This window comes from Rhineura floridana, chromosome 4 (genome assembly GCF_030035675.1).
Source record: "Rhineura floridana isolate rRhiFlo1 chromosome 4, rRhiFlo1.hap2, whole genome shotgun sequence".
NCBI classification, from domain to species: Eukaryota; Metazoa; Chordata; class Lepidosauria; order Squamata; family Rhineuridae; genus Rhineura; species Rhineura floridana.
The window spans coordinates 3,948,354-3,973,205 of record NC_084483.1 but is presented as its reverse complement, the minus strand read 5'-3'; the positions used below and the strand labels follow the sequence as shown (position 1 = coordinate 3,973,205).

The window sequence follows — 24,852 nt, the reverse complement described above, 5'->3', positions numbered from 1 at the left end:
TCCCTTCTGTTTTTCCCAGCATTATTGTCTTTTCTAGTGAATCATGTCTTCTCATTATGTGTCCAAAGTATAACCTCTTTTTCATTATTTTAGCTTCTAGTGATAGTTCTGGTTTAATTTGTTCTAACAACCAATTATTTGTTTTTTTCGCGATCCATGGTATGCACAAAGCTCTCCTCCAACACCACATTTCAAAGGAGTTGATTTTTCTCTTACCCGCTTTTTCACTGTCCAACTTTCACATCCATCCATAGGGATTGGGAATACTATGGTATGAATGATCCTGACTTTGGTGTTCAGTGATGCATTTGAAGACCTTTTCTAGTTCTCTAGTTATTGGTCTTTTTTGCAGTCCGTGGCATCTGCAAAGCTTTCCTCCAACACCACATTTGATCTTTCTCTTATCTACTTTTTTCACTATCCAACTTTCACATCCATACATAGAGTTCAGGAATACCATGGTCTGAATGATCCTGACTTTGGTGTTCAGTGATACATCTTTGCATTTGAAGACCTTTTCTAGTTCTCTCATAGCTGCCCTCACCACTCCTGATTTCTTGACTATTGTCTCCATTTTGGTTAATGACTGTGCCGAGGTATTGATAATCCTTGACAAGTTCAATGTCCTCGTTGTCAACTGTAAAGTTACATAAATCTTCTGTTGTCATTACTTTAGTCTTCTTGACGTTCAGCTGTAGTCCTGCTTTTGCATTTTTCTCTAACTTTCAACAGTATTCGTTTCAAATCATTATTGGTTTCTGCTAGTAGTATGATATGGTCTGCATATCTTAAATTACTGATATTTCTCCATCCAATTTTCACACCTCCATCTTGGTCTAATACCGCTTTCCATATGATATGTTCTGCATATAGATTAAATAAACAGGGTGAGAAAATACACCCGTCTCACACCCTTTCTGATTGGGAACCAATTGGTTTCTCCATATTCTGTCCTTACAGTAGCCTCTTGTGCACTGAATTGTTATAGGCAAATTGTGCCAGAGGCAGCAAAGACACCCAATTGTCCTGCTGGTAGGTGACATTGTAACCGGAGCTGGGGGGGGGAGTTGTCACTGTTAAAAGTGCTGAAGCCTTCTGTTTCAACACCTTCATGTTGCAAAGCACTAGGACCCTCCCCTGGGTCCTATCCTGTATCTTTCTCTTCTTCTTTGTCACTCCAGAAATGTTCCAGGGGCTCATGACAATAATGTGCAAATGACACAGATACAGGTTACAGCTAGATAAGCTCTAAAACAAAACAAAACAATATTGTCATCTAAAATAGTATTCTTCAACCTTGGGTCCCCAGACGTTTTCAGACTACAACTCCCACCAACCCCAGCCAGCTATGAGAGTTGCAGTCCAACAACATTTGGGGATCCAAGGTTGAAGAACAATGATCTAGAAGCATCCTTTATGTCCCTATAACTGTATAGCAGTTGATGCTGATTTAACAAATCTTAGATTCATGAAAATAATAGTTATATGTAAGGTATAATTGATATAATTTCCTCTCTTAACTGAAGATACAGTTTGATTTGATTCCTTTCAAGGCAGATGGGCACACTGAATTTTAGTTAATCAAAGTTTTTCAAGTGCTTTAAAGGTGTTTGACCTGTAGAAAAAAATATCTCCGATTTGCTGCCATAAATGTCTATTTGAACCAACCTTTTCTGTATTTAGCGATAATTATCCTTTAGTTCTAAGCATAAGTACATTTTATTTTATAAGATTTTATAAGCTCTAATAGTCCAGTGCTGTTAACATAGGAAACCTGTTAATAAAGGAGGTTTTGCAATATCTTAAATCTAGACAGTGAGATAAGCTGAACTTTCAAAGTGTTTTCCTTCAAAAGCATCAATTTCGATTAAAATTTAATACAGTAGGCTAAAGCAAAAAAAAAAAAAAAAAAGCCACACTCTTGCTGTTTTCCTTACAGCATGTTTTGCACTTCTAAAATGTTACAGCCACATGGAATATGAGTGAGTTCTAGCACAGTTACAGATTCATTAGATAGCTCAGCTTGATGTTGATGGCAGAAATGAAGTTGTCAAAGACAACGGTCACATCATTACAAATAAAAGGGCTCTCTGGTTTCTTCTAATAAAGAAGAAAACAAATTACCATGACAGATTAGTTGACTCATTTAGAATAAATCCTGGATGGCATAAAACACTTGTCTGTTGTAAATCAGCATTAGCCAGGTTCCAAGACATCTATTTATAATACACCTATTTTAAAACAGGAAAAGCCTCCCCCTGCATCTCCCACTTTCCTACTGTGAACTTTCAGAAGTTTTCCAAGAGGAGATATTGACCTTGTCTATTGGAACCATTATGGTAATCAGCGCTGCCTCTCACACTGCAGTGTAGGCATGGCCTGCCTCAGCCTAATGGCCTGGGGCAGGTTAGGGCAACAAGTAATTTTTCTAAGATCTGCTGTTCACCATATCCTCTAGCATGCACCCTTCTTCCCACAAAAGATGAGCTTGGTGCCCAGCTACACCTCCATGCTGAGACATAGCATGAAGCTTTCCTGCTTAATTTCCCCCCTCTCTAAATCCTGGGAATAGCACAGTTCTAACACACACAGCTATTCATTGGAGAACCATCCCCCCAGGATGCAGCAGAGAATTGATCTGTTAATGTCGGGAGGTTTCAGACGTAGACAACAGTGGAGATACAGTAAGAGAAGGAAATAAGACTGAGAGCATACAACAGGAAACATGTATAGCAGATTGATGTTGCATGTCCTTAACCAATCACCACTGAACAAATCCAAATTATTAACAGTTCTCGTAACAAAAAGAGTCACCCTGAATTGAGGGTTTTTTCATTCACTAAGAGGAAGCTAGATATTGTTCATACATATGCGCTGCTAACATTGCTAAATAGAATGAAACACTTCAACTACTATTTCAGTTTAAATGATAGTATCCATCTTCCTTAAAACAAGACTAAACTGATATATTGAAAATATTCTATTTGCATACCATCACTTGACTTTAGCACAAATATAACTGTTCATAACAGATGTTCTCATCAAAGTCATTTGTTCAACGTTTGTTATCATCATGATTCAGCTATTAACTTAAAACTATACATATTTATGAAATGTAGACAAGGGTACCTTCTCTTGTAGGAGTCAGCTTTTGTCTAAGAAGATAGTTTACTATGGCACTTAGGCTTCTATAGCATTGATGACTCATTGTGTTCCAGTTCATACCATTCAGGATATTAATTGCCTCATATATCTCATCCTGATGAATATACTCCTGGATGATTTCCACAAGTCCAAGCTGGCCTCTTGGGATAACACCTGTCAAAGGACACAACACATCTGTGGATAAAGTCACTGCTTGTCAACAAAGTTGAACATTAAAGGTTGTATCCATTGGTGACCTTGTGCTAGTATGAAGCACTTCTGCTCTGACAAGACAGGACAATTGGTTTTCATCTGTCCTTCTGTGACAAAAAGGCATTTGCTCTCATTCTCCTTACAAGATCAGGAGACATTTCAGACCTATGAGAATGCCTCAGAATAGGAATTTAATGCTTAGAAAACTAGTCCCTGCCACACCTGCCCTGATCCTGTTCTTCATCTTTACCTTAAAAGTAAAGGCACAAAATAGCTAGACACTCACTCCTAGTGGGTGAGATAGATCTGATGAACACAAAATACTTAGTCAAACCCCAGGATTCAAACAATAAAGGTTTATTTAAAGATCAATAAAAGGGAGTGGGAGAAATAAGAAAACTGCATTTTCTTCCACAGAAAGTAGACAAGAAGAACACAAAGTATTTAGGGAAATCTAATTAATTTTATCTTGGGAAATTCAGGGAACAGGAGTGACTGATGGGGAGAAAAGTGAATTATCCAATCAGGTGGAAGCCAGCTCTCCTGAAACACCTGAGATTCATGTACACAAAGGGGAACTAGCCATGAACACTTGCTAACAACCAAACAAGGCAGTCAAAGAGGTATGAACTGGAACCATCTCTTCTTGGGTTCCTCTCAGATTGGACTGAGGAAAAACACTAAGTTGGGTACTTAAGGGTGAGTGGGTAGATGCCAGGGATATGTCTAACTCATTCCTCTATAGTGAAGTACAGAATCTCTGGGCAAAGGATTTTTTAAAGGGAAAACAAGGGGAGCTCTCTTGTCTGCTGCATCCTCCTGTCCGTTGCCACCCGCGTGCTCCCTGAAAAGCTGAGGGCTGGAATTGTATGGGGTATAACATGAAGGGCTCCAACAGGTAAGGGAGACCGGCAAAACTGGGTGCCTTGCACAAGCAGAAGTGTTCCCTGCCAGTGCAAAGCTACCACTTGATACAACCCTGTTTCCTCATTACATTAAGGAATGTAGAAAAGGTTTTAAGCATAAAGGTTTCTACAGCTAATTTTTATATAGATAGCACTAATCTCTAGATCCTTTTAACCTTAGCAAAGTTTACAGATTGTAGCTGCATACTGCAAGTGCTGAATATCTGCACAATGATAGCCCAATATGATCCAGTCATTGGCTTTCATATCACATAGGACAAATAAGGCATAAAGATTTTGCTGCTGACACAAGGCTACAAAATATGGAGCTTTACCATAGGAAAATGTGCTCCCCAACCCAATGTGTTCAGCAATAGACCATATTGCAGCTCAACTATTGGATGCTTCCTGCCTCAGATATAACACTACAGTACCATAGAAGGATATACCAAGAACAGCCCCTTTATTCTAAGTCTTTTTGGGCTTATTGGACCAATCCAAATCCAGTGCTGGCATTATTAATTTTTTTATCTCACCCTTCCACCCAAAGCAGCCCTACAACATCATTAACAGCACAAAGCAGCCCTACATTATTAATAGCACAATTAAAAGCTTTATAAAAATTAAAATCCCATAGATTTTCAGTAGATACATAACAATTTCCAAGCTGCTAAACATACCATCCAGTACTAAAATCTTAGGTAAACAGGAATGCTTTCAGACTACTTCTAAATGATGGTATCAAAGAACAAACGCTTCACCAGGGAGTAAGTTCCATAATCAGGTCGCTACCATGGAGAAGGACCTGCTGTGCATTGCACTTCCCAGACCGTGCCCATCAGTGGCACCACCAACAAGGCCTCCCCTGCCATGCTGGTCGCTATTGGGAAGGCAAAATTTTAAGTGCTTGGTCCCAAGCTGTTTAGGGTTTTGTACACTAGTACCAACACCTTGAATTGGACCCAAAAGCTCACAGGCAGCCTGCACAATGCTTTCAGGACCAGTGACACAGGGTCTCATCTTGCAGTCCCACTCAATGGTGTGGCAGCTGCATTTTGCTGCAGCTTCCAGACTGCCTTCAAGAGTAGCCTCACATGGAGCTCGCTGCAGTAGACCAAATGCAAGTCATGTGAGAGTAAAAGGCTCAAGGAAGGGTTTCAGTGCTGTGGTAGCTGCAGTAGTGTAGCCGAAAGGACTGGAAATAATACTAAACTTCAGGAATGTGCAACATCTTGGGAATAGGCCTCTGAACTGAAAGGTTCACTTACCTGCGAGGACATGTTAAAGTGACCCAAAAGCTGTATGTCAAATCAATACCCATTTGTTTTCTCTACTCAAATAAACTAAACATAGTGACCCGACATGTGAGAGCAGTCAAGCACTTTTGGTATTAGAAATATTAACTTATTTGTTTTGTTTTTAAGGATTCATTTTCAAAGCAGGGCTAGATTACCTACTAGCCTTGTATGCTATATTATCCTGACCCGTTCCAATTGGGGTTCAGACCCGATTATGGGACTGAATCATTCTTGGTCACCCTGATGGATGGCCTTTATTGAGAGGACAGGGGGAGTGCAACCCTTTTATTCTTATTTGATCTCTCAGCAGCTTTTGATAGTGCTGACCATGGCATCTTCCTGAACTGACTCTGTGAGATGGGTATTTCACAGTGGTTCTGGTCCTATCTCCAGGGTCTGTTTCTGAGCATAGCTCTGGGTGATCATCTCTTGGCCTCCTTGCAGATGTGCTGTTGAGTGCCACGGGTTATTATAATATTCCCAATGCTATTTAACATCTACATGAAGCTGTTGGGAAATGATCATTAGGAGATTGGGGGCAAGGTGTCATCAGTATGCTGATGATACAGATAAATGAAGCTGGTTATCTGGGTATCATCTGAACTAGGAGAGGCCATGCAAGCCCTGGACCAGTGCCTGGACTCAGCGGTGGACTGAGGGTCAATAAACTGAATCTTTGCAAGATTTCAATGAATGCTAAAGACACACCTCTTTACCCTGGCCTTTGGCTCCTGAGATGTATGTTTTCAGAATCCACCCTATTCCTGTGACTGAAATGTGTTTCAGTTCTTTTTAATACTGTATTTTAAATTTTATAACCTGCCCTGGGGCCTGTTGATGCACAGTGGGCAATTAACAATAACAACAACGTGCTGTGAGTGGGCAGTTCCTGAGTTTGGATAATTGGTCAAACTGACAGCTTTGGATGGGGTCCTACTCCCTCTGAAGGAGCAGGTTCACAGTCTGGGGGTGGTCCTGGACCCACCTCTGTCACTAGAGGCCCAGGTGACCTCAGTGGTTAGAAGTGCCTTTCACCAACTTCAGTAAGTGGGATAGCCCAACCACTGTCGTCCACGTGCTGGAAACCTCTAGACTGGATAACTGCAATGTGCTCTATGTGGGGCTGCCCTTGAGGCTCACCTGGAAGCTCCAGGTAGTGCTGCTTGACTGCTCACTGGGGCGAAATATTACCATCATATTATAGCACTGCTGAAAGAATTGCACTGGCTGCCAATTAACCACTGGGCTAGGTTCAAGGTGCTGGTATTCAAAGCCTTATATATAGCTTGGGACTAGGACTACCTAAAAGATTGCCTCATCCTCTAAACATCCAATCTATTAATGTGTGATGCAAGAGAGGGCATTCTGCAGACATCATGCTATCCAGGAGGTCTGTTCTGCATGACATTGAAATTGGGTGGCAGCACCTACCCTTTGGAAGTCCCTCCCACTGCATATCAGAACGTTGTCTTCTCTATTGTCTTTTCAGCACAGGCTAAAGACATTTTTCTTTCAACAAGCCTTCTAAAATCTTTATCCCAATAGGCATCTGTCTTGGAATTGAATTGATTTTGTGTATGTGCTGTTGTTTTAAACTGTTTTTACAGTTATTTATTTATTGGAAAAATGTTTTTCATATATATGCAATTGTTTTAACTGTTCTTATATAGGTAACATATCACGTCATTACATTGTAAACCGCTTTGGGATACCTCACTGGAAGTGATTCACAAATGAAATAAATAAAATATTGCACAGTCCTTGTAAAAGAAAAGTCCATATGGTAGTAAAATACTCTAAAAGTATAATTCAAGATCATAGTTTTCAGGGCACACAAAATGCAAGGGAGCAGTGGCCATGGAAAAGCTGGAACCTGCCTACAGTTGTTCAAAGAGGGCACAAAAACTGTTCTCTCACTCAAGATATTTATGCAACTTCTATTTCACTGTTTACTTTATACCAACCTTAACCAACGTGGTGCCCTTCAGATGTTCTGGCCTACATGTGCCATCAGCCCCAAGACAGCACAATTTGGCAAAAGCTGCTTTATAATGTTTATCCAGGAGAAGACATGATTCTAATAAAACTGTGTACAGGTTCACACTGGGGAGGATTAGAGGGATCTGAATCTTTTATTACTATTGCAAGTTAACAGGAAATTGTACATGTAGTGCAATCCTGTGCATATTTACTCAGAATCAATACCAACCATGTTCAATAAGGTTCAATTCCAGGTAAGTGTGGACAGGATTGCAGTTTGTCCAAGACTGGAACCTGTGATGCTTCAAGACCTATTCTAAACGCTAGTGTACATGAACGGAAAAGAGCTTGTGCCATTAAGCTCCCGAGGAAACCATCAAAGCCTAAAAGAACAGTTAGGGCAGCCTCTCTCCCAGCTTCCCAGGCAACTCCTTGAAGACCTGCGTGCCCTGAAGAAAGTTGTCAAGGTCAGAGAGCTCATGCCATCACTTCCCAAAGATAATTTTGCTCCTTATTTTTTTTTTAGTATTTTAAATTGAACATTTGGGTGCCTTGGCAGAAAGGCACTATGTAAATGCAATCCATTCAATCTTATATAGTTCATACTCTGGTTTCTGATATAAATGAAGTACATTACAGTTAAATGTAAAATATGCTTACATGAAAATTCTCAACTCAGCAATGTGCTTTACCATAAGGTATGCCTGTCGATGCAACTGCTGTCTTCACATAAGAACACAAGAAGAGCCTGCTGGATCAGGCCAATGGCCTGTCTAGTTCAGCATCCTGTTCTCTGAGTGGCCAACCAGGTGCTCATGGGAAGTCCACAAGCAGGGCATGAGCAAAAGAGTACTTCCTGTGATTTCCAACAACTGGCATCCAGAAGCATACTGCCTCTGACTGTAGAGGAAGAGCATCATGACTAGCAGCCACTGATAGTTTTATTCTCCATGAATTTGTCTAATCCTCTTTGAAAGCCATCCAAGTTGGGGGCCATCCGTCTTGTGGAAGTGAATTCCATAGTTTAACTCTGCACTGTGTGAAGAATTACTTTCTTTTGTCTGTCCTGAATCTTCACACTTTAGCTTCACTGGATGTCCACAAGTTCTAGTGTTATGAGAGTGGGAGAAAAATGTTTCTCTACCCACATTCTCCATGCCATGCATAATTTTATCATTTCCTATCATGCTACATGTTGTGGTATGCACAAAATATTTCCGAAAGTGTAGTACATTCCACAGCATGTATAAAATGAGGACAGCACTAAAAGAATGAATTGCTTATTAAGGAACCTAGTATGTTTTATTAGAACCAACAAAATATGTTAGATGCAGAGTTATGTTTGGTTTTAGCAACAAAGGCTATTAAACTATGTGTAAAAGGTCAAGAGAGAAAAAATCCAAACACTATTCTAGAGATATTTTAGAATTTATTTTCACATTCATTGTATTTTACCTAATGAACAAGGTGAGGCTGGGGCAACCATATCTCAAGCACAGTACTGATTTGATGGAAATCTATACAATGTGATAACTTCCAACCATGGAGGTCAACATCTTCCCACTTGGGTTCTTGACTTCTCTTGGGTGGTACGTTTCCAAGTGACCTACTTTGGTATGAGAGGCAACAGCCACCTCACTGCCTAATTGATTTAGGGATGGTACCCAGGGAGACAGTTCAATTAAGTTTACGAGCTGGCAATTAGCAGAAAGGGCTCTAAATCCATGTGCTGACAGCCCGTTTGTCTCAGAAAGAACACAAATGTACGAGAGATAGGAAAGGGAAAGCTGTGCTTTCTGGAAAGCTGTTTTGAGTAGAAGCCACAAGGGAGAACTGAAGGAAAGCAAGGTAGATGTAGGCAGAGTGCCTTCTGTTTGACAGGTAACTGGATAATTTAGAGGCATTTAAAAATAGACAACATGCAAGAATACATCAAAGAACTGCTTTAGTCAGAGTTCCATGTAGATATCTGTAACTATTAAAACACACTACTGGACAAGATAGAACTCATTTGTCTTACAGTAATGGCTATCTAGAAGGTTCCCCCCGCCCCATGTTAAGAGATTTCTTGGGTAACAAGGAGGACTGTAAATGCAAGAAAATTAAAAATCTTTTTTATTGATCGGTTTGCTCATTTGGATTGCTTGAAAAATATAGAGACATTTTTTCTGTTGATTCAATACAAGATAGCACCCAGTTAATTATAGAACAGAATCACTTCTACCATGAACTTACCTACTTTAAAATGAAGCACTCCAATAGGTCCTTTGTCAAACCTAAGTAACAGAAGGTCATGGATATCTACATCATTCATACTTTGATACGAAACTTTAGGAGCAGCCCACTGGATTTGGATGAGGCTGCTGGATACATCGAAATGTTCACTGAACTGCAAAGTTGATTTGGTTGAGAAATCTTCAGCTAAAAGCTGCATTTTAATTGGAGATAGTGCCATGTCAAACAGCTGGAGCTCCCCTTGTGAACTACCAACCAGGACTATGGCTCCACTGGGGTGGCAACACATCAAGACAGGCAATAGTTCTGCTTGTGCTAATAAAGTCACTTGACGGTAGGCTTCATACAGAACTATTGAAGAATCTTCACATCCCAGAATAAGTTTGTCTTCTGTAATGTTCCGGCAGCAGCTGATGACCTTTGATGTTAGTGGTATTTTAGTGACTGCCACACATTGAACTTTATTCCTAACATACTCATAGATGCAGCTATCTGCCATAGGCTCATAATCTGCAGTGAAACAGTGTTCTACAGTATGAATTTGATAAGGATGACATGAGCTAAATGTGGCATCAAGTGGATCCCCATCTGTACGTGTGTAACTCAGAACCTGTAAAACAGTCCCAAAAATTTATAAATCAGTTGGTCCCGTTCTGAATGGATTGAGACAATCTACTACTAAGACATTCTGCAAAAAAGTCTATGTATTTGCTTTGTCATATGCACAGTTCACAAGGGATATGATAAAATTACTGAAAGTAATAAAATATATTATTGCCTATCAAACCTTTCTAATATTAGATCTGTATTAGTCATGTGGGAAGTTCTTCTCAAAGAAGCTTTGATCTAATTAAAATACCGACAACTCAGATTATTATTATTATTATTATTATTAACAAACTTTAAAACATTAACACATCTTCAAAAACGTTACTTAAAAAAAATTATCAAAACATCTTCTAAGATTAAAAACATTTTAAAAAAGAAAGTTTAAGAACATATTAAAAAGCAATTTCAACACAGATGCAGACCAGGATAAGGTCTCTACTTAAAAGGCTTGTTGAAAAAGGAACGTCTTCAGTAGGTGACAAAAAGATAACAGAGATGGCGCCTGTCTCATATTTAACGGGAGGGAATTCCACAGGGCAGGTGCTGCCACACTAAAGGTCCATTTCCTCTGTTGTGCAGAACAGACCTCCTGTTAAGATGGTATCTGCAAGAGGCCCTCACCTGCAGAGCGCAATGATCAACTGGGTATATAAGGGATAAGATGGTCTTTTAGATATCCTGGTCCTGAGCTGTATAGGGCTTTGTACACCAAAACTAGAACCTTGAACTTGCCCGGTAGCAAACGGGCAGCCCATATTTATTATCAATTTTTTAAAAATCCATCAATTACACAGCTTATTTATTTATTATTACATTTATACCCCATCCCTTCTCCAAGGAGCTGAAGATGGCATTCATGTTTCTCCCCCTTTCCATTTTATCCTCACAACTACTTTGTGAGGTAGGTTAGGCTGAGAAACAGTGACTGGCCCAAGGTCACTCAATGAGTTTCATGGCCAAGTGGGGATTTGAACCCTGGTCTCCCAGGTCTTAATCCAACACTCTAACCACTTTGCCACACTAACTCTCAACTTAATTCTAGAATCCTCAGGCCATGCCATATTTAATTTTGGAGAGAATCAATCAGCCAAGTCCAAAACAATCTAGAAGATGATGGACTTTGATATCCTGAAAAAAACAGTATATCAATTGGCTTTAGGTTCTATCTCATTCCTAGATTATGTAAACAAATGAAAGACCAAAGTCACTGGGTGATATCTGACTAAGTCATACTATGAGCAGGCCCACTGAAATCAGACTGCTCTCCAAATCTACAATCTTGTTTGGTTGGTACACAACAGTAAATGGATGTCACTGGAAGCTGCCTTGCAGACAGAATCCTAAGTTTTAAGTCATCTCAACACTTCTCTGTTTTACCCAGCATGTAGTTGCTAAATATACATTATGCAAAACCAGTAGCAGTATTAATAGTAGTGGCAGTAGAAAGCAATATTAAAATATCTTGCGATATAATTAGATTGGTTGTCTAATTAAACAATCGTAATATACAGTTGTTGCACATTTCCATTTTAGTAGCCTGATCTAGTTAATCAAGAAAAGAACACTATCTATATAACCTTAGTTCAGTTAAAGAAAAAGAAAAGAACCATTAGAAGCTTAACTAATCTTTGCAATTAGAGCATTTGCTAACATACATATAGTCCTTGTAACAGGCCTGACTTTTATTTCAATGTGGACTTGCTCTTCTCTCCACACGTTAAAGCACATAAATAACTACATCATTTTGCATACAAGTACACAGAAAAGGATAAAGCCCACATACTGAAGGAAATAAGAGTTTCAGACAGTAGATTTTAAGCAGAAAATTGGCTTACCAGGAAGATAAAAAAAGAAAATAAAGGGGACATAGAAATTAGCTCTCTGTGACTGAATTGTCTGTCTTTAAGATGAGAAAACTGTTTGATTTACTTTACAGATGTCAGAAAACTGCTAGCTTAATTTCACACCATGGAGCTGCAAACACAAAAAAACAAAAACTAATTAAAAATACTGAGTGGGAATTTCAGTGCACGGGGGGGGGGGGGCTGCTACATCAGCTCTTGGAAATGTGTATTTCCCTCAAATTTCTTACTTATGCATTTTAGTCCCATTTTGAGGGGCAGTCTAATTTGTTCATATTGGGGTCTGCTATTCATTTTACTTTACTTCAACTTTGCTGCTTTTATTCATTTAATTAAATGTGGCATCGAGGTTCCTCCTTCTGTAGCTCCTCTAAGGTATTCCATCTACACAGTCACAGTGTACATATTCTCCTGAACATTCTAATAGGGGAATGATTTCTCACTGCCAAAATATTTGTTTATGAAGTTTGTATGCCATCCTATAACAAAACAACTGAAATACAAAGTAAAGCATAAAACCATTACAAAGGGGAAAACTCCCACCTATTTAATACAACAGAACTTGCTGCCCCCCCAATTAAAAACAGATTTTTACTGTATGCATTGTATTTTTGCTGTATATTTCTTATGTATTTTTTAAAATATGCTTTATAATATGTTGTTCACCACTTTGGGGCCCTTTGGACCCAAAAGTGGTATATAAACAACAACAACAAAAATAAATAATTTGAAAAATATAGTATTTACAATAAAACTTCACAAATGTTTTTGTAAACCACTTAGAGGTTTTATTACAATCAAGTGGTATATAGATCCTGTTAAATAATGAATAATGGTAACAGATTTGAAATTGAAGGGCAGGGTATGGAATAATTAAAACAGAAAATATATAAAACTATATTAAAACAGTAGAGAAAGAAAATGTTCAAACCTTTAAAATAAAAGCTAAAGATGCAGAAAAGGTCTAAAAATACTGGACAAATAAAAAGGTATCAATGAATGACATTAATATCTGCAGAGGCCATTCCAAAGAGAGGGTGCTGCAACCAAAAAGGACCCATCATAAAAAGAAAACTGAATATTAATTTTTAAAAACTAGTTGTCAACCAGTTCATCTAAGGAGGCCGGGGAAGCCAGAAAAGGCAGCTACTAGATGGTTCCTTTAGTCTTTCATCCCTAAATGCAGGTCAGAAGACTGATTTGCATGTCAGAACTGCTAAGGGCTGGTGTTCAGCTCCAGAAACATTACTTCAGTAGAGATATGGCTGATCACATATAATTGTAAAATATGAAGTAGATGGTCCAAAAAGATCCTCTTGGGAATCTGCCACACACACACACACACACACACACACACCAATTAGGTAGAAGACATTCTGGGTTCTAAATTTCTAAAACCACAACATAGGATCATTTTTGACAGAGCTAGTTTTTTGTTTGGTCTATCAAAATGCAATGGGCCAAATTCCATATGATTGACTACTGGCACTATTTAAACAATGAAGGTGGATGAAAAATATCAAGACAGTGGGGGAGGGTCAACTTACAGTGATGAGTTAAGTTATAAATCACTTAAAGGGCAGAATCCTTTTTTTATGTCATATATATATTTCACAATTAAAAACTATATTTTGGATATTGAAATGGATTATACCATTTGTTCTAATCATGTCCCACTATCTCATTGTATTGCTATATAACTAGTGATGGCCTTTGGCTAAGCAATAAACATTTGCATTTAAACCAATCTTTGGAGCACATTTTCAGGTCCGAAAATTACTGGACCTGAATACTTCAGCCTGACACCAATTCAAGCAGGTCATTAGAAGACTGTTGTAACTTTAAGACATTGTACCTGAGTTTGCTTGTGTTTCTCTTCCCTTTAAATCCTATTTTCCTTTTGTATTGTGTTTTTTAGATTGTAAGCCTAAAGGAATCAACTGTCTTGTGTGTTATTGATCTCATGCAATGCTTATTATTGGAGTATATTTGGCTTAAGAGTAGGGTAAAAATGGTTTAAGTAAGCAAATAATCAACACAAAGTAACAACGTTAAACATGAAGATTAATAGGATCTAGTTACCTCCAAACTACCATGTTTACATCTCAAGAGCAGTAAGTTGGCTCTTTCTCTTTCACTGGAACCAGGAGACCAAGGCCACATTTCATCCTTTGCCATCGACCACCAGCAAATAACCATATCCTGTATGCTGTTTATTGCTAGATGATGCTTTGTTCTTCTATTCCCAAGCCCTGGTATGTCAACATAAGATATCTGAGGGAGAAAATAATGCAGGACACATTAGAAAAGCAAAACTTTAGGCTGCCTATACCTCGGATCTCACAAAAGCACTCCTTTGGTAGCACTGTAGAATGATGACATGTCTAATGAGCTGCTTTCTTTTCCAGCTGAATCCCACTCTTTTATTTGATTTCATTTGCAGCAATAGTCCAGAATAGCAGTGAAGAAACACTCTAGGGCTGATGCAGTGCAGCAGATAGTATGGTCTAGTATAGGGCTTGGACCCGGAACAGATCAGTTAAATCCATTTAAACAATCACTGTATTTCACTCTCAGTTCCCTATCTATGAAACAGAAATAGCAGTGCTGGTTTCTCAGTGCTATTGTAACAATAGATCAGAGAGGGAAATACCACTGCCCACCTCAAACTCTAGGGATTACGACTGTTAACAGAGCAGAATACTTGGAAAACTAATTTGTCTTTAGAAGGAGGAAGTGATATATAGGACTAATACTGAACTGGCAATAACTTCAACACATTTCATTACTGCATTTTTTAAAAGTGGGATTCAAGTGTAACAGGAACAAATATTCTCTTACAACCACCACAATATATTTTGAGTTTGCATGCATACCTATTTCCACGAATCACATATGAATTATGGAAGCACTGATTGTAATTTTCTATTGATGGTCACCAGAACATAAAAACTATGTGTCTCTCCACATTTGCTGGTTTAATTCAGAGCAAGCTGGCTGACAACCTTTAAATGGTTGCTCTGTTTTAAAATAATAAAAAAACTGTTTAAGAAATTTTGCTTATATGCTACTCTGTCTTTTTAATGAACTAATTCAAAGCATTTCACATAATAATGAACTTCTGTCCAGTTTCAGGGCCGTTTATGGGACAGATAGAGCTTGGGTCCCATTGGTGGATGGTCTAGACAGTGAAAGTTGATTCCATTGGCCATGATATTTTTGTGGGCTGCTTGGATTAGATGAGAGCAAGTGGCAGTCTTTTGCAGTGATTCTGGTTCTTCCTGGAATAGCAATCCCAGAAGATTCCTGTTTGACACCCTGGCCAGTGCCCTGCGATGTCTCACAAGGCTCTATTCTGTCCCCGTTACTATTTAATACCTACATGAAACCTTTGGAGGCTGTTTTCCAGGCTCTCAGCACTGAAGGTTACCAATATGTGGATAACACCCAATTCTATCTCTATGTTCCATAAATTCCAAGGAAGCCACTGAAGTTTTGAATCAACAACTGATGTCGATAATAGACTGGATGAGGGCAAAACTTAATCCAGATAATATAGTGATGCTCCTCATCAGGAGAAAGGCAGATCAGGGAATTGGTGTTAACCCTAAAGGTCTGATTCCACACAATATAGAAATCAGGCCTTTAATGCTGTGGCACCTACCCTTTGGGGTTCCCTCCCATTAAATATTAGACAGGGACCATCTCTGTGGACTTTTCATTGCTTACTGAAGACATTCCTTTTCCAACAAGACTTTTATGTAGAGATATTTCCCAGCGTGCATTTCTAATGCAGATGTTTTTAGATGCTTGAATTGTTTTATTGTGTGCTTGCTGCCCTGGATTCCTTTGGAAGGAAGGGTTGCATATACATTTAATAAAATAAATAAATAAAAAAATTAGATAGGAATTGCACTCCCTTTGAACATTCAGGTTTGTAGTTTGAGTGTACTCCTGAATCCACTGTTAGACCTGGATGCCAAAGCTTCAGCAGAAGCCAGGAGTGCTTTTGCCAATTATGTTTGTTCCTAGATGTGTCAGATTTGGCAACGGTGACATGCCTTATCTTGTTTGCTATATATGTTATTTTTAGCTGCCTTCAGTATTTTGTATGAAAAGGCAAGGTCCAACTTTAATAATAACTCTGAGGTTCAAAAACTGGAGTTAGGTGAAAAATAGTTGCTTCAGGAGGTAGTCAGATGCACCATGGTGGCTCAGAGCCACTATGAGCAACTCAGTAGTATCCAAGTACAAATCATGACCAGCCAATTAATTTCTTTTCCATACCACCAGAACCGAGCTTACAGACCTTCCACACACAAATCCATTCATACCATTCCACCAGCTTTCTTCATTTAGCAACCTACTTTTTTTAAAAAAAAAGTTCCTATTATTACCTCTTCCCAACCTGCTGCAACATCACTCCACAATCTACCAATAGACCTGATTAACATTCCGCCTACCATTCTGTATTCCACTGCCCACTCCTGGGCCTAGGATAGGTAATCTCTCCTACCTGTCATTCCCTATCGCCAGAGGGACCTTTGATTTCGTTAGTTTAGTTATGACTGAGTTAGGAAATTAATGATTAATGCTGCCACGCACCCAGTAATTTTGTAATGCTATCCTTCTCTTTTCTCTCAATAAAAGAAAGCTTTGCTTAAGTCTGGTTTGGACCTGCATTTTGGGGGCTATATACACACACTATTTAGGCACACTTCAGGGCAAAGCGCTTGTTTTATCCCTAGCAAAAGATCCCCCTCCTCTTAAGAAGGTGTGTTTCATGGGACATGGGTGGCAGGTTCACACACTCAGGTTCCCAAGGACAACTGTCGTAACAGATACCACAGGGCACGGTCTGGGCCCAGTGCTCTTCAACATTTTTATTAATGACTTCGATGAGAAGGTGCAGGTAAGATTATCAAATTTGCAGATGATACAAAATTGGGGGGCATAGCTAATACCGTGGAAGACAGAAACAAAATTCAAAGGGACCTTGATAGGCTGGAGCATTGGGCTGAAAACAACAGAATGAAATTCGCAGGGATAAATGCAAAGTTCTACACATAGGAAAAAGAAACCAAATGCACAGTGATAAGATGGGAGACACTTGGCTCAGCAATAACTACATGTGAGAAGGATCTTGGGATTGTTGTTGATCAGAAGCTGAATATGAGCCAATGCAGGAATCCAAATCAAAGCATTCCCAACAGGTGGCTTTGCAGCTGCCTCCTGAATGCCTTCAGCATTGGAGACCCCACCATCTCCTTAGGTAATTGGTTCCATTGTGAAATGTACCATTGGTCTCACCTGAAAGGTGATTTTCATAGGAAGGGGCCATCACTGTGGGAAATAGTTCCACCTATCGTGCGAAGGCAAGAATGTTTTTGAAGTCAAGACTAGGGACGTCATGCCCCTCCCACTCTCCAGTTCATTCGTAGCGAGTCTAAAAGAGATATCTAAAAATACAAGAACAAGGCCAACAGGCCCGCCAGGAAAATAACATAATAGTCACATGCATAACATGACTCTAACATAACTTCATAACATAACAGAACTAAAAGTCTTGACTTCACTCTTACATTTAAATATAATATGGAAACAATAACATGTAACCCATTGATAAAATCGCTAGTCATCCTCCAACTGGGAGGGTCGTGATGGCCCCTTCCTATGAAAATCACCTTTCAGGTAAGACCAATGGTACATTTTCCATAGGAAGTGGGCCATCACTGTGGGATGTACCAAAGCAACCCATATAGGGAGGGACCACCCACATGTTAATCCTTATTAAGAACCTGTTGCAACACTCGTCTGCCAAAAGAAGCATCAGCAGAGGCATAACGATCAATTTTATAATGACTTATAAACGAGTGTGGGGAAGACCAGACTGCGGCCCTACAAATATCGGCAACAGGAGCATTAGTAGCAAAAGCAGCCGAAGTGGCAGCTGACCTAGTAGAATGAGCTGTTATACTAGCAGGAACTGGCAGCTTCAGGGACTCATATGCTAAGGTAATGCATGCCCTTAACCAACGGGATAAGGTAGGATTGGATACTTTATGCCCCATAGACCCTGGATGAAAGGATACAAACAGAGACTCCGTTCGTCGAATCTCTTGGGTCCTAGACAGGTAGGTCTTGAGAGCCCTCCGGACATCCAACGAATGCCAAGCCTTCTCGAGAGGATGGGTAGGATTCGGGCAAAAGGAAGGCAAAACAATGTCCTGGTTGCAATGAAAAACTGAATCGACCTTGGGACGAAAGGAAGGGTCAGTCTTCAGCACAACAGAGTCCTTATGGAAGACGCAGAGGTGTCTAGCAGAAGACAATGCGCCCAACTCCGAAACGCGTCTGGCAGATGTGATTGCGATCAGAAACAGGACCTTGAAGGACAGTATACGTAGGGGCACAGTCCTGATGGGTTCAAACGGAGGGCGTTGCAAAGCCTGCAGAACTTTCGGCAAACTCCATGAGGGGAACCGATGGACAACAGCCGGAGAGCGTAGGGCGACTCCCCTCAAAAAACGTTTGATGAACGGATGTGAGGAGATATGATCTCCAGGAGAGGACACTGAGAGAATGGATGACAGAGTAGACGCATGTCGACGTAGAGTGTTGGGTCGAAGTCCCATCATAAAGCCACTGTGGAGAAATTGGAGCACCTGGTGCACATTGGCCTGGGATGGATCGTGGTGGTGGGACTGACACCACTTGGAGAAAGCCACCCAGGTATGTTGATAAATGCGAGTGGTAGATGGTCTTCTCGAGGCCAAAATAATATCAATCACAGCGTCAGACAGTCCAGCTGACCTCAAGTGTCTCCGTTCAAACGCCACGCTGTTAGATTGAGCCAAGTAGGGTCCTGGTGCAGTACTGGACCCTGGGATAGGAGGTCTGGCGTTACTGGAAGTGTCCAAGGATCCATCATTGACATTGCCAGAAGATCTGAGAACCACGGTCGGCGTGGCCAAAATGGTGCTATCAGAACCAGCTGTGCCCTTTCGGTTCGTGCCTTCCTCAAGGTTTTGGCTAACAATGGTATGGGAGGAAAGGCGTACAATAGACCGTCTGGCCACGGTGTTGTCAGAGCATCCACTGCTTCTGCTGTTGAGTCCAGGTATCGAGCAAAGTACCTTGGAAGCTGGCAATTGTGACTGGAAGCAAACAGGTCGACTGAGAGGGCGCCGAACCGACACTGGAGACGATGGAAAATGGCTGGATGAAGTTTTCATTCTCCCGGGAAGACCTGTTGTCTGCTGAGCCAGTCTGCTGTCACATTCCAAATCCCTCTGAGGTGCTCTGCTTTCAGGGATTGTAGATGTTGTTCTGCCCAGACAAAGATGAGGGAGGCTAAGTCCTGCAGAGGACGAGACCTGGTGCCCCCCTGTCTGTTCAAATGTGATTTTACACACGTGTTGTCTGTTCGAATGAGCACATGATGCAAAGGGAACAGAGACTGAAAATGACATAGAGCCAAGTGGACAGCCTTTAGTTCCAGCCAGTTGATGCTTCGAGCTCGCTCTGCGTTGGGCCAAACCCCCTGAACGTACTGGGAGTTGCAGTGGGCTCCCCAACCTATGAGGCTGGCGTCTGTGGTCACGACGGTTCTCCGGGGTTCTCTGAACGACGTGCCCTTGGAGAGGTGTTGAACCTTGGTCCACCAGCGGAAGGAGAGGCGCAGAGCGGGGCTCAAACGAACTTTGCAATGGTTGGAGCTGGCAATGTCTTTTTGAAAAGGCAACAGAGTCCACTGAAGGGGCCGAGTGTGAGCTCGAGCCCAGGGCACAATGTGGATTGTGGAGATAAACATCCCGAGCGCTCTGGCGAGAAGCATGACGTCTGCGGATGTTTGTTGCATCAGGGACCTTGCGATGTTTGTGATGGCAGTGATGCGATCTGGAGCCAGGAAGACCATTGCCTGCAGGGTGTCCAACATTGCCCCAAGATGTAGTAGGCGTTGGGTTGGCTGGAGATGGCTTTTGTCGAAGTTGACAAGCCAGCCGTAGGTCTGCAAAACATTGAGGGTGATCATTAAATGATGATGAGCCAGCTCTTCAGATTTGGCCCGTATGAGCAGATCATCCAAATATGGGTAGATATGAACCCCTTGGGTCCGAAGGTAAGCCACTAGGATGAGTAGCACCTTGGAAAATACTCTTGGAGCAGAGGAGAGGCCAAAAGGCATCGCTCTATATTGAAAATGTTGGTGGCCAAAAGCAAACCGAAGAAACTTTCTGTGGGCTATGCAAATGGGTACATGGAGATACGCTTCCTTAAGGTCGATAGAAGCCAGGAAGTCTCCTTCATGCAGACTCTCGGTAATGGAATGGAGAGATTCCATTTTAAACTTGCGGTATGTTACAAAACGGTTGACAAACTTGAGATCCAATACCGCCCTCCAAGATAAATCTCGTTTTGGCACAGCAAATAGGAGGGAGTACACCCCTTCCGATCTCTCAGTTGTGGGAACTGGCTCTATTGCCGCTATGTGCAAGAGGTGATGTATAGCTGTCTGCATGATGTTGTGCCTGGCTGGTGCCCTTGGGCAAGGAGACGGGTGGAATCTGTCTGATGGGGTTGCCCAGAACTCTATGGTATAGCCATAAGTGAAGAGGTCCCTGATCCAGGAGACCTTAGTAAGGCGCAGCCATCGATCTCCAAAATTAAGTAATCTGCCACCTATGGGGATGGCGTTAATACTACTTGTGTAGGCGAGGACCTCCCCTATATGAGGACAATGAGTTGCCCCTGCGCCCTTGGTACTGACCTCTGCCCTGGAAGCGTCGGTTCCAGGAAACCCTGAATGCGTTGGAATCATAGGGTCTGAAATCGCGGCCTCGTCCTCCTGGCCGCGTTCCTCGAAAAGGCTGGTTAGAACGAAAGGAGGGAAATCGCCTGAAGGGCCTGTGGTCGATGTTCTTGACTGTGGCTAGAACCGGTTTATGGGCGTCTTTTGGATCAACCAGAACTGCCTTTAGAGCTTCCTCGCCGAAGAGTAGAGATCCGGAGTAAGGGGCCTTGGACAGGTTCAATCTGGCCGCTGAATCAGCTTGCCAGTGGCGAAGCCAGAGGGTACGACGAGCGACTATTTGAGTCGTCATGGCTCGTGCCCCTAATTGGGTGGCATCCAAAGTGGCATCGGCCACAAAAGCTGTTGTCTTACGTAATTTCAATAGTGCTCTTTTGAAGGCGACAGGATCAGGGTTATCATCCTCTAGAAGGTCATCCAGCCACATCATAGATGCTCTGGAGAACATGGAGGCTGAGGCGGAGGCACGCATGGCTAGGGCAGTGGCCTCGTGGTTCTTGCGGAGGGCGAAGTCTATTCGACGTTCAGTAGTATCTTTTAGGTGGGATTCCCCTTCCCTGGGCAAGATAGATCGTGAAACGAGGCGAGCGATCGGTTCATCTATGCCAGGGACCTCTAACTTGGTGGCGAAGTCTGGGGCTAGGGCGTAAAGTCTGTCAGCCATGTTCTTGAAGCGTCGAGCTTTGAGCGGGTGGGCCCATTCATCGGAAGCTAATTTGGCAATTGGGTCCGGCACCGGGATGTAGTGTTCAGTAGGTGCAGGGGATTTGAGGACCTTGGCCCCTTTGAGAGTTGGAGCGGACGAAGTTGAGGGCGCAGTCTGGAGACCAAGGGTATGAAGTACCCTACGTGCGAGCGGTTGGTAATCTGAGGTATTGAACAAGCGATACGATGTATCCTCCTCATGATCTGAATAGTCGCTCCACTCGTCTCCTTCAACATGGTCAGTGAAAGTTAACTCCTCTGCATACGAGGCTTCGTCCGTACATCTGCCTCTGGCTACATCGAAGGGATCTGGCGAGCAGGAAGGATGAGCAGCATGGAACGCGCGTTGGTCCATGTTGAGTGGGGGTATGGCAGGAACCTGTGGTAGTGACTGCATTTGTGTGAAATAAGCCAGCATGGCTTGGAGTTGGGAGAGGAAATCAGGAGACAGCTGCAGACCAGATGTGTGAGATGTATGTGCCTGGTGGGCTGTTGGAACAGATGTCTGAGGCGGTAAGCCAGAGGTAGGTTCGTTAGGCGAACCGTGAGGGGGAAAGCCAACAAACTCTTCCTCGTCAGAGGCAGTAGCAGGAGAATGGAAAATATCACTTATGTGTGTCTGTGCTGTGGTGGTTGTTGGCACAGAGACATAACGAGGACGCTTTGGTTTACTATGGCTGGAAAGATGTTTTGTCTTAGCCAGTGCTTTGGCATGTCTGGTCTTAGACGTGATAGTATGTTGTGGCTTGGCTGATTGTGGCATGTCTGGCTGATCTGGCACCATGTGTGTTGATGGTGACATGCCTGGCTGTTCTGCCATCTTATATGAACCTGGGTGCAGTACACTGCCACGGAGGGGGCAGAATGTAAAGCCCCGAACTGGCACAGCGTACTACCACGGAGGGGGTAGGATACACTGGCAGATGGCGAATGCACTGCCACAGAGGGGGCAGAATGCACAGAGGTATCCGCGTTAATATAATATAGGCTGTTTTAGAGTTGGCACACTCAGATTAGTGCTGTGGGCTGGGTTTTTGGCTTGTTCACGGCCCCATAGGGGGCAGGATATGTAATGTAAATCAGATTTAATACAAGTCAGCCACTGATATGAAAGTTCCAGCCTTGATAATGTAATCCAGCCACTAGGATTAAAGCTCCAGCCTTGATAATGTAATCCAGCCACTAGGATTAAAACTCCAGCCTTGATAATGTAATCCAGCCCCTAGGATTAAAGCTCCAGCCTTGATAATACAATCCAGCCCACTAGGATTGGAGCTCCAGCCTTAATAATACAATTCAGCCACTATGATTACAGCCACAGTAAAAATGTGTGTAAATCAGCCTTGTGTAAGTTTGTCAGCAGCACATATACACAAACATACAGATAGATAGCCTGCAGGGGAGGTATCCGAAGCTAAATAGATGGGAACAAAAAAGGGGGAATTTTGAATTTCAAAAAATGGCACCCGGAAAAAAAAATGGGCGGGAAAAAACGATCAAAACGGGGCTGAGGGAGAAGGAGCAATGGCGGCCGTCGCAAGCGAACTGGGGGAAGGGCTGGCCAGCACGGACTCGCCGAAAGCCGCAGTAGCGGTTAGAAAAAACTCTGGAAGAGCAGGTAGAGGAACACACGGCAGCCGCCGCAGAGAGAGCCGCCGTCGCGGTCTGTAAAGCCCTTCGCAGTGGGATTTAAGCCACGTAGCGAGGGCGATCTGCGGTAAGGTAGTAACGGCAGGAGCCGCAGCTGCAAGCTCCCGCAGAGATCAGATCAGCCGCAGCCGCGGCAACGATCGGGGGGGGAGGGAGAGGGATTCCCCTTCCCTCACAAGCGATCAAAAGCGATCTTAAAAAAAAAAGAACCGCAGCCGCGGTCACCGAGGGAGCCCCCTGGCTACGGGGGGGGGGGGAGGGGGCTTGAAACTGCAAAAATAAAGAGAGCCGCAGCCGCGGTCTCAGAGGGAGCACCCCAATCAAGGGAATAAAAGAAATTAAATAGCCCTGAGGAAAGGGGGAAGAGAGTCGCAGCCGCGGTCTCTGAGGGGATCCTCAGTAGGCTAGACACAAAAAACAGAAAAAAGGTTTTGAAGAGAAAAAGAGAAACAAATACGAGACTTAGCTAAATGCTACGTGAAATTCCAATCTTGTTCGTACGAAGGCAAGAATGAACTGGAGAGTGGGAGGGGCATGACGTCCCTAGTCTTGACTTCAAAAACATTCTTGCCTTCGCACGATAGGTGGAACTATTTCCCACAGTGATGGCCCCTTCCTATGGAAAACTGCTCTAACAGTTAGGAAGTTTTTCCTGATGTTCAGTTGAAATCTGGCTTCCTGTAACTTGAGCCCATTATTCCGTGTCCTCCACTCTGAGATGATTGAGAAGAGACCCTGGCCCTCTTCTGTGTGGCAACCTTTTATGTACTTGAAGAGTGCTATCGTATCTCCCCTCAGTCTTTTCTTCTCCAGGCTAAACATGCCCAGTTCTTTCTGTCTCTCCTCATAGGGCCTTGTTTTCAGTCCCCTGATCGTTCTTGTTGCCCTCCTCTGAACCTGTTCCAGTGTGTCTGCATCCTTCTTGAAGTGTGGTGTCCAGAACTGGACACAGTACTCAAGATGAGGCCTAACTAGTGCCGAATAGAGGGGAACCAATACTTCATGCGATTTGGAAATTATGCTTCTGTTAATGCAACCTAAAACAGCATTTGCCTTTTTTGCAGCCACATCACACTGTTGGCTCATATTCAGCTTCTGATCAACAACAATCCCAAGATCCTTCTCACATGTTGTATTGCTGAGCCAAGTATCCCCCATCTTATCACTGTGCATTTGGTTTCTTTTTCCTAGGTGTATAACTTTGCACTTATCCCTGTTGAATTTCATTCTGTTGTTTTCAGCCCAATCTCCAGCCTATCAAGGTCCCTTTGAATTTTGTTTCTGTCTTCCATGGTATTAGCTGTGTCCCCCAATTTTGTATCATCTGCAAATTTGATAAGCATGCTCTGTACCTCTTCATCCAAGTCGTTAATAAAAATGTTGAAGAGCACTCGGCTCAGGACCGAGCCCTGTGGTACCCCACTCGTTACTTCCGTCCA

At 42.2% G+C, this 24,852-nt stretch overlaps 1 protein-coding gene across 5 annotated transcripts in view; it reads right to left on the bottom strand.

Moving 5' to 3' along the window:
* Nucleotides 1-24,852, bottom strand: part of WDPCP (WD repeat containing planar cell polarity effector) — a 255,323-nt gene that overhangs the window by 130,112 nt on the left and 100,359 nt on the right. For all 5 annotated transcript variants that reach the window (XR_009762090.1, XM_061622284.1, XM_061622283.1 and 2 more), the window contains 3 exons: nucleotides 14,329-14,520; nucleotides 9,776-10,385; nucleotides 3,130-3,318 (listed from right to left, as the gene is read on the bottom strand). Coding sequence is in view for 4 of the 5 variants with exons in the window: in XM_061622284.1 (XP_061478268.1) it covers nucleotides 3,130-3,318; nucleotides 9,776-10,385; nucleotides 14,329-14,520 (991 nt within the window). In the remaining variant the exon portion in view is untranslated. The remainder of the gene's footprint in view (nucleotides 1-3,129; nucleotides 3,319-9,775; nucleotides 10,386-14,328; nucleotides 14,521-24,852) is intronic.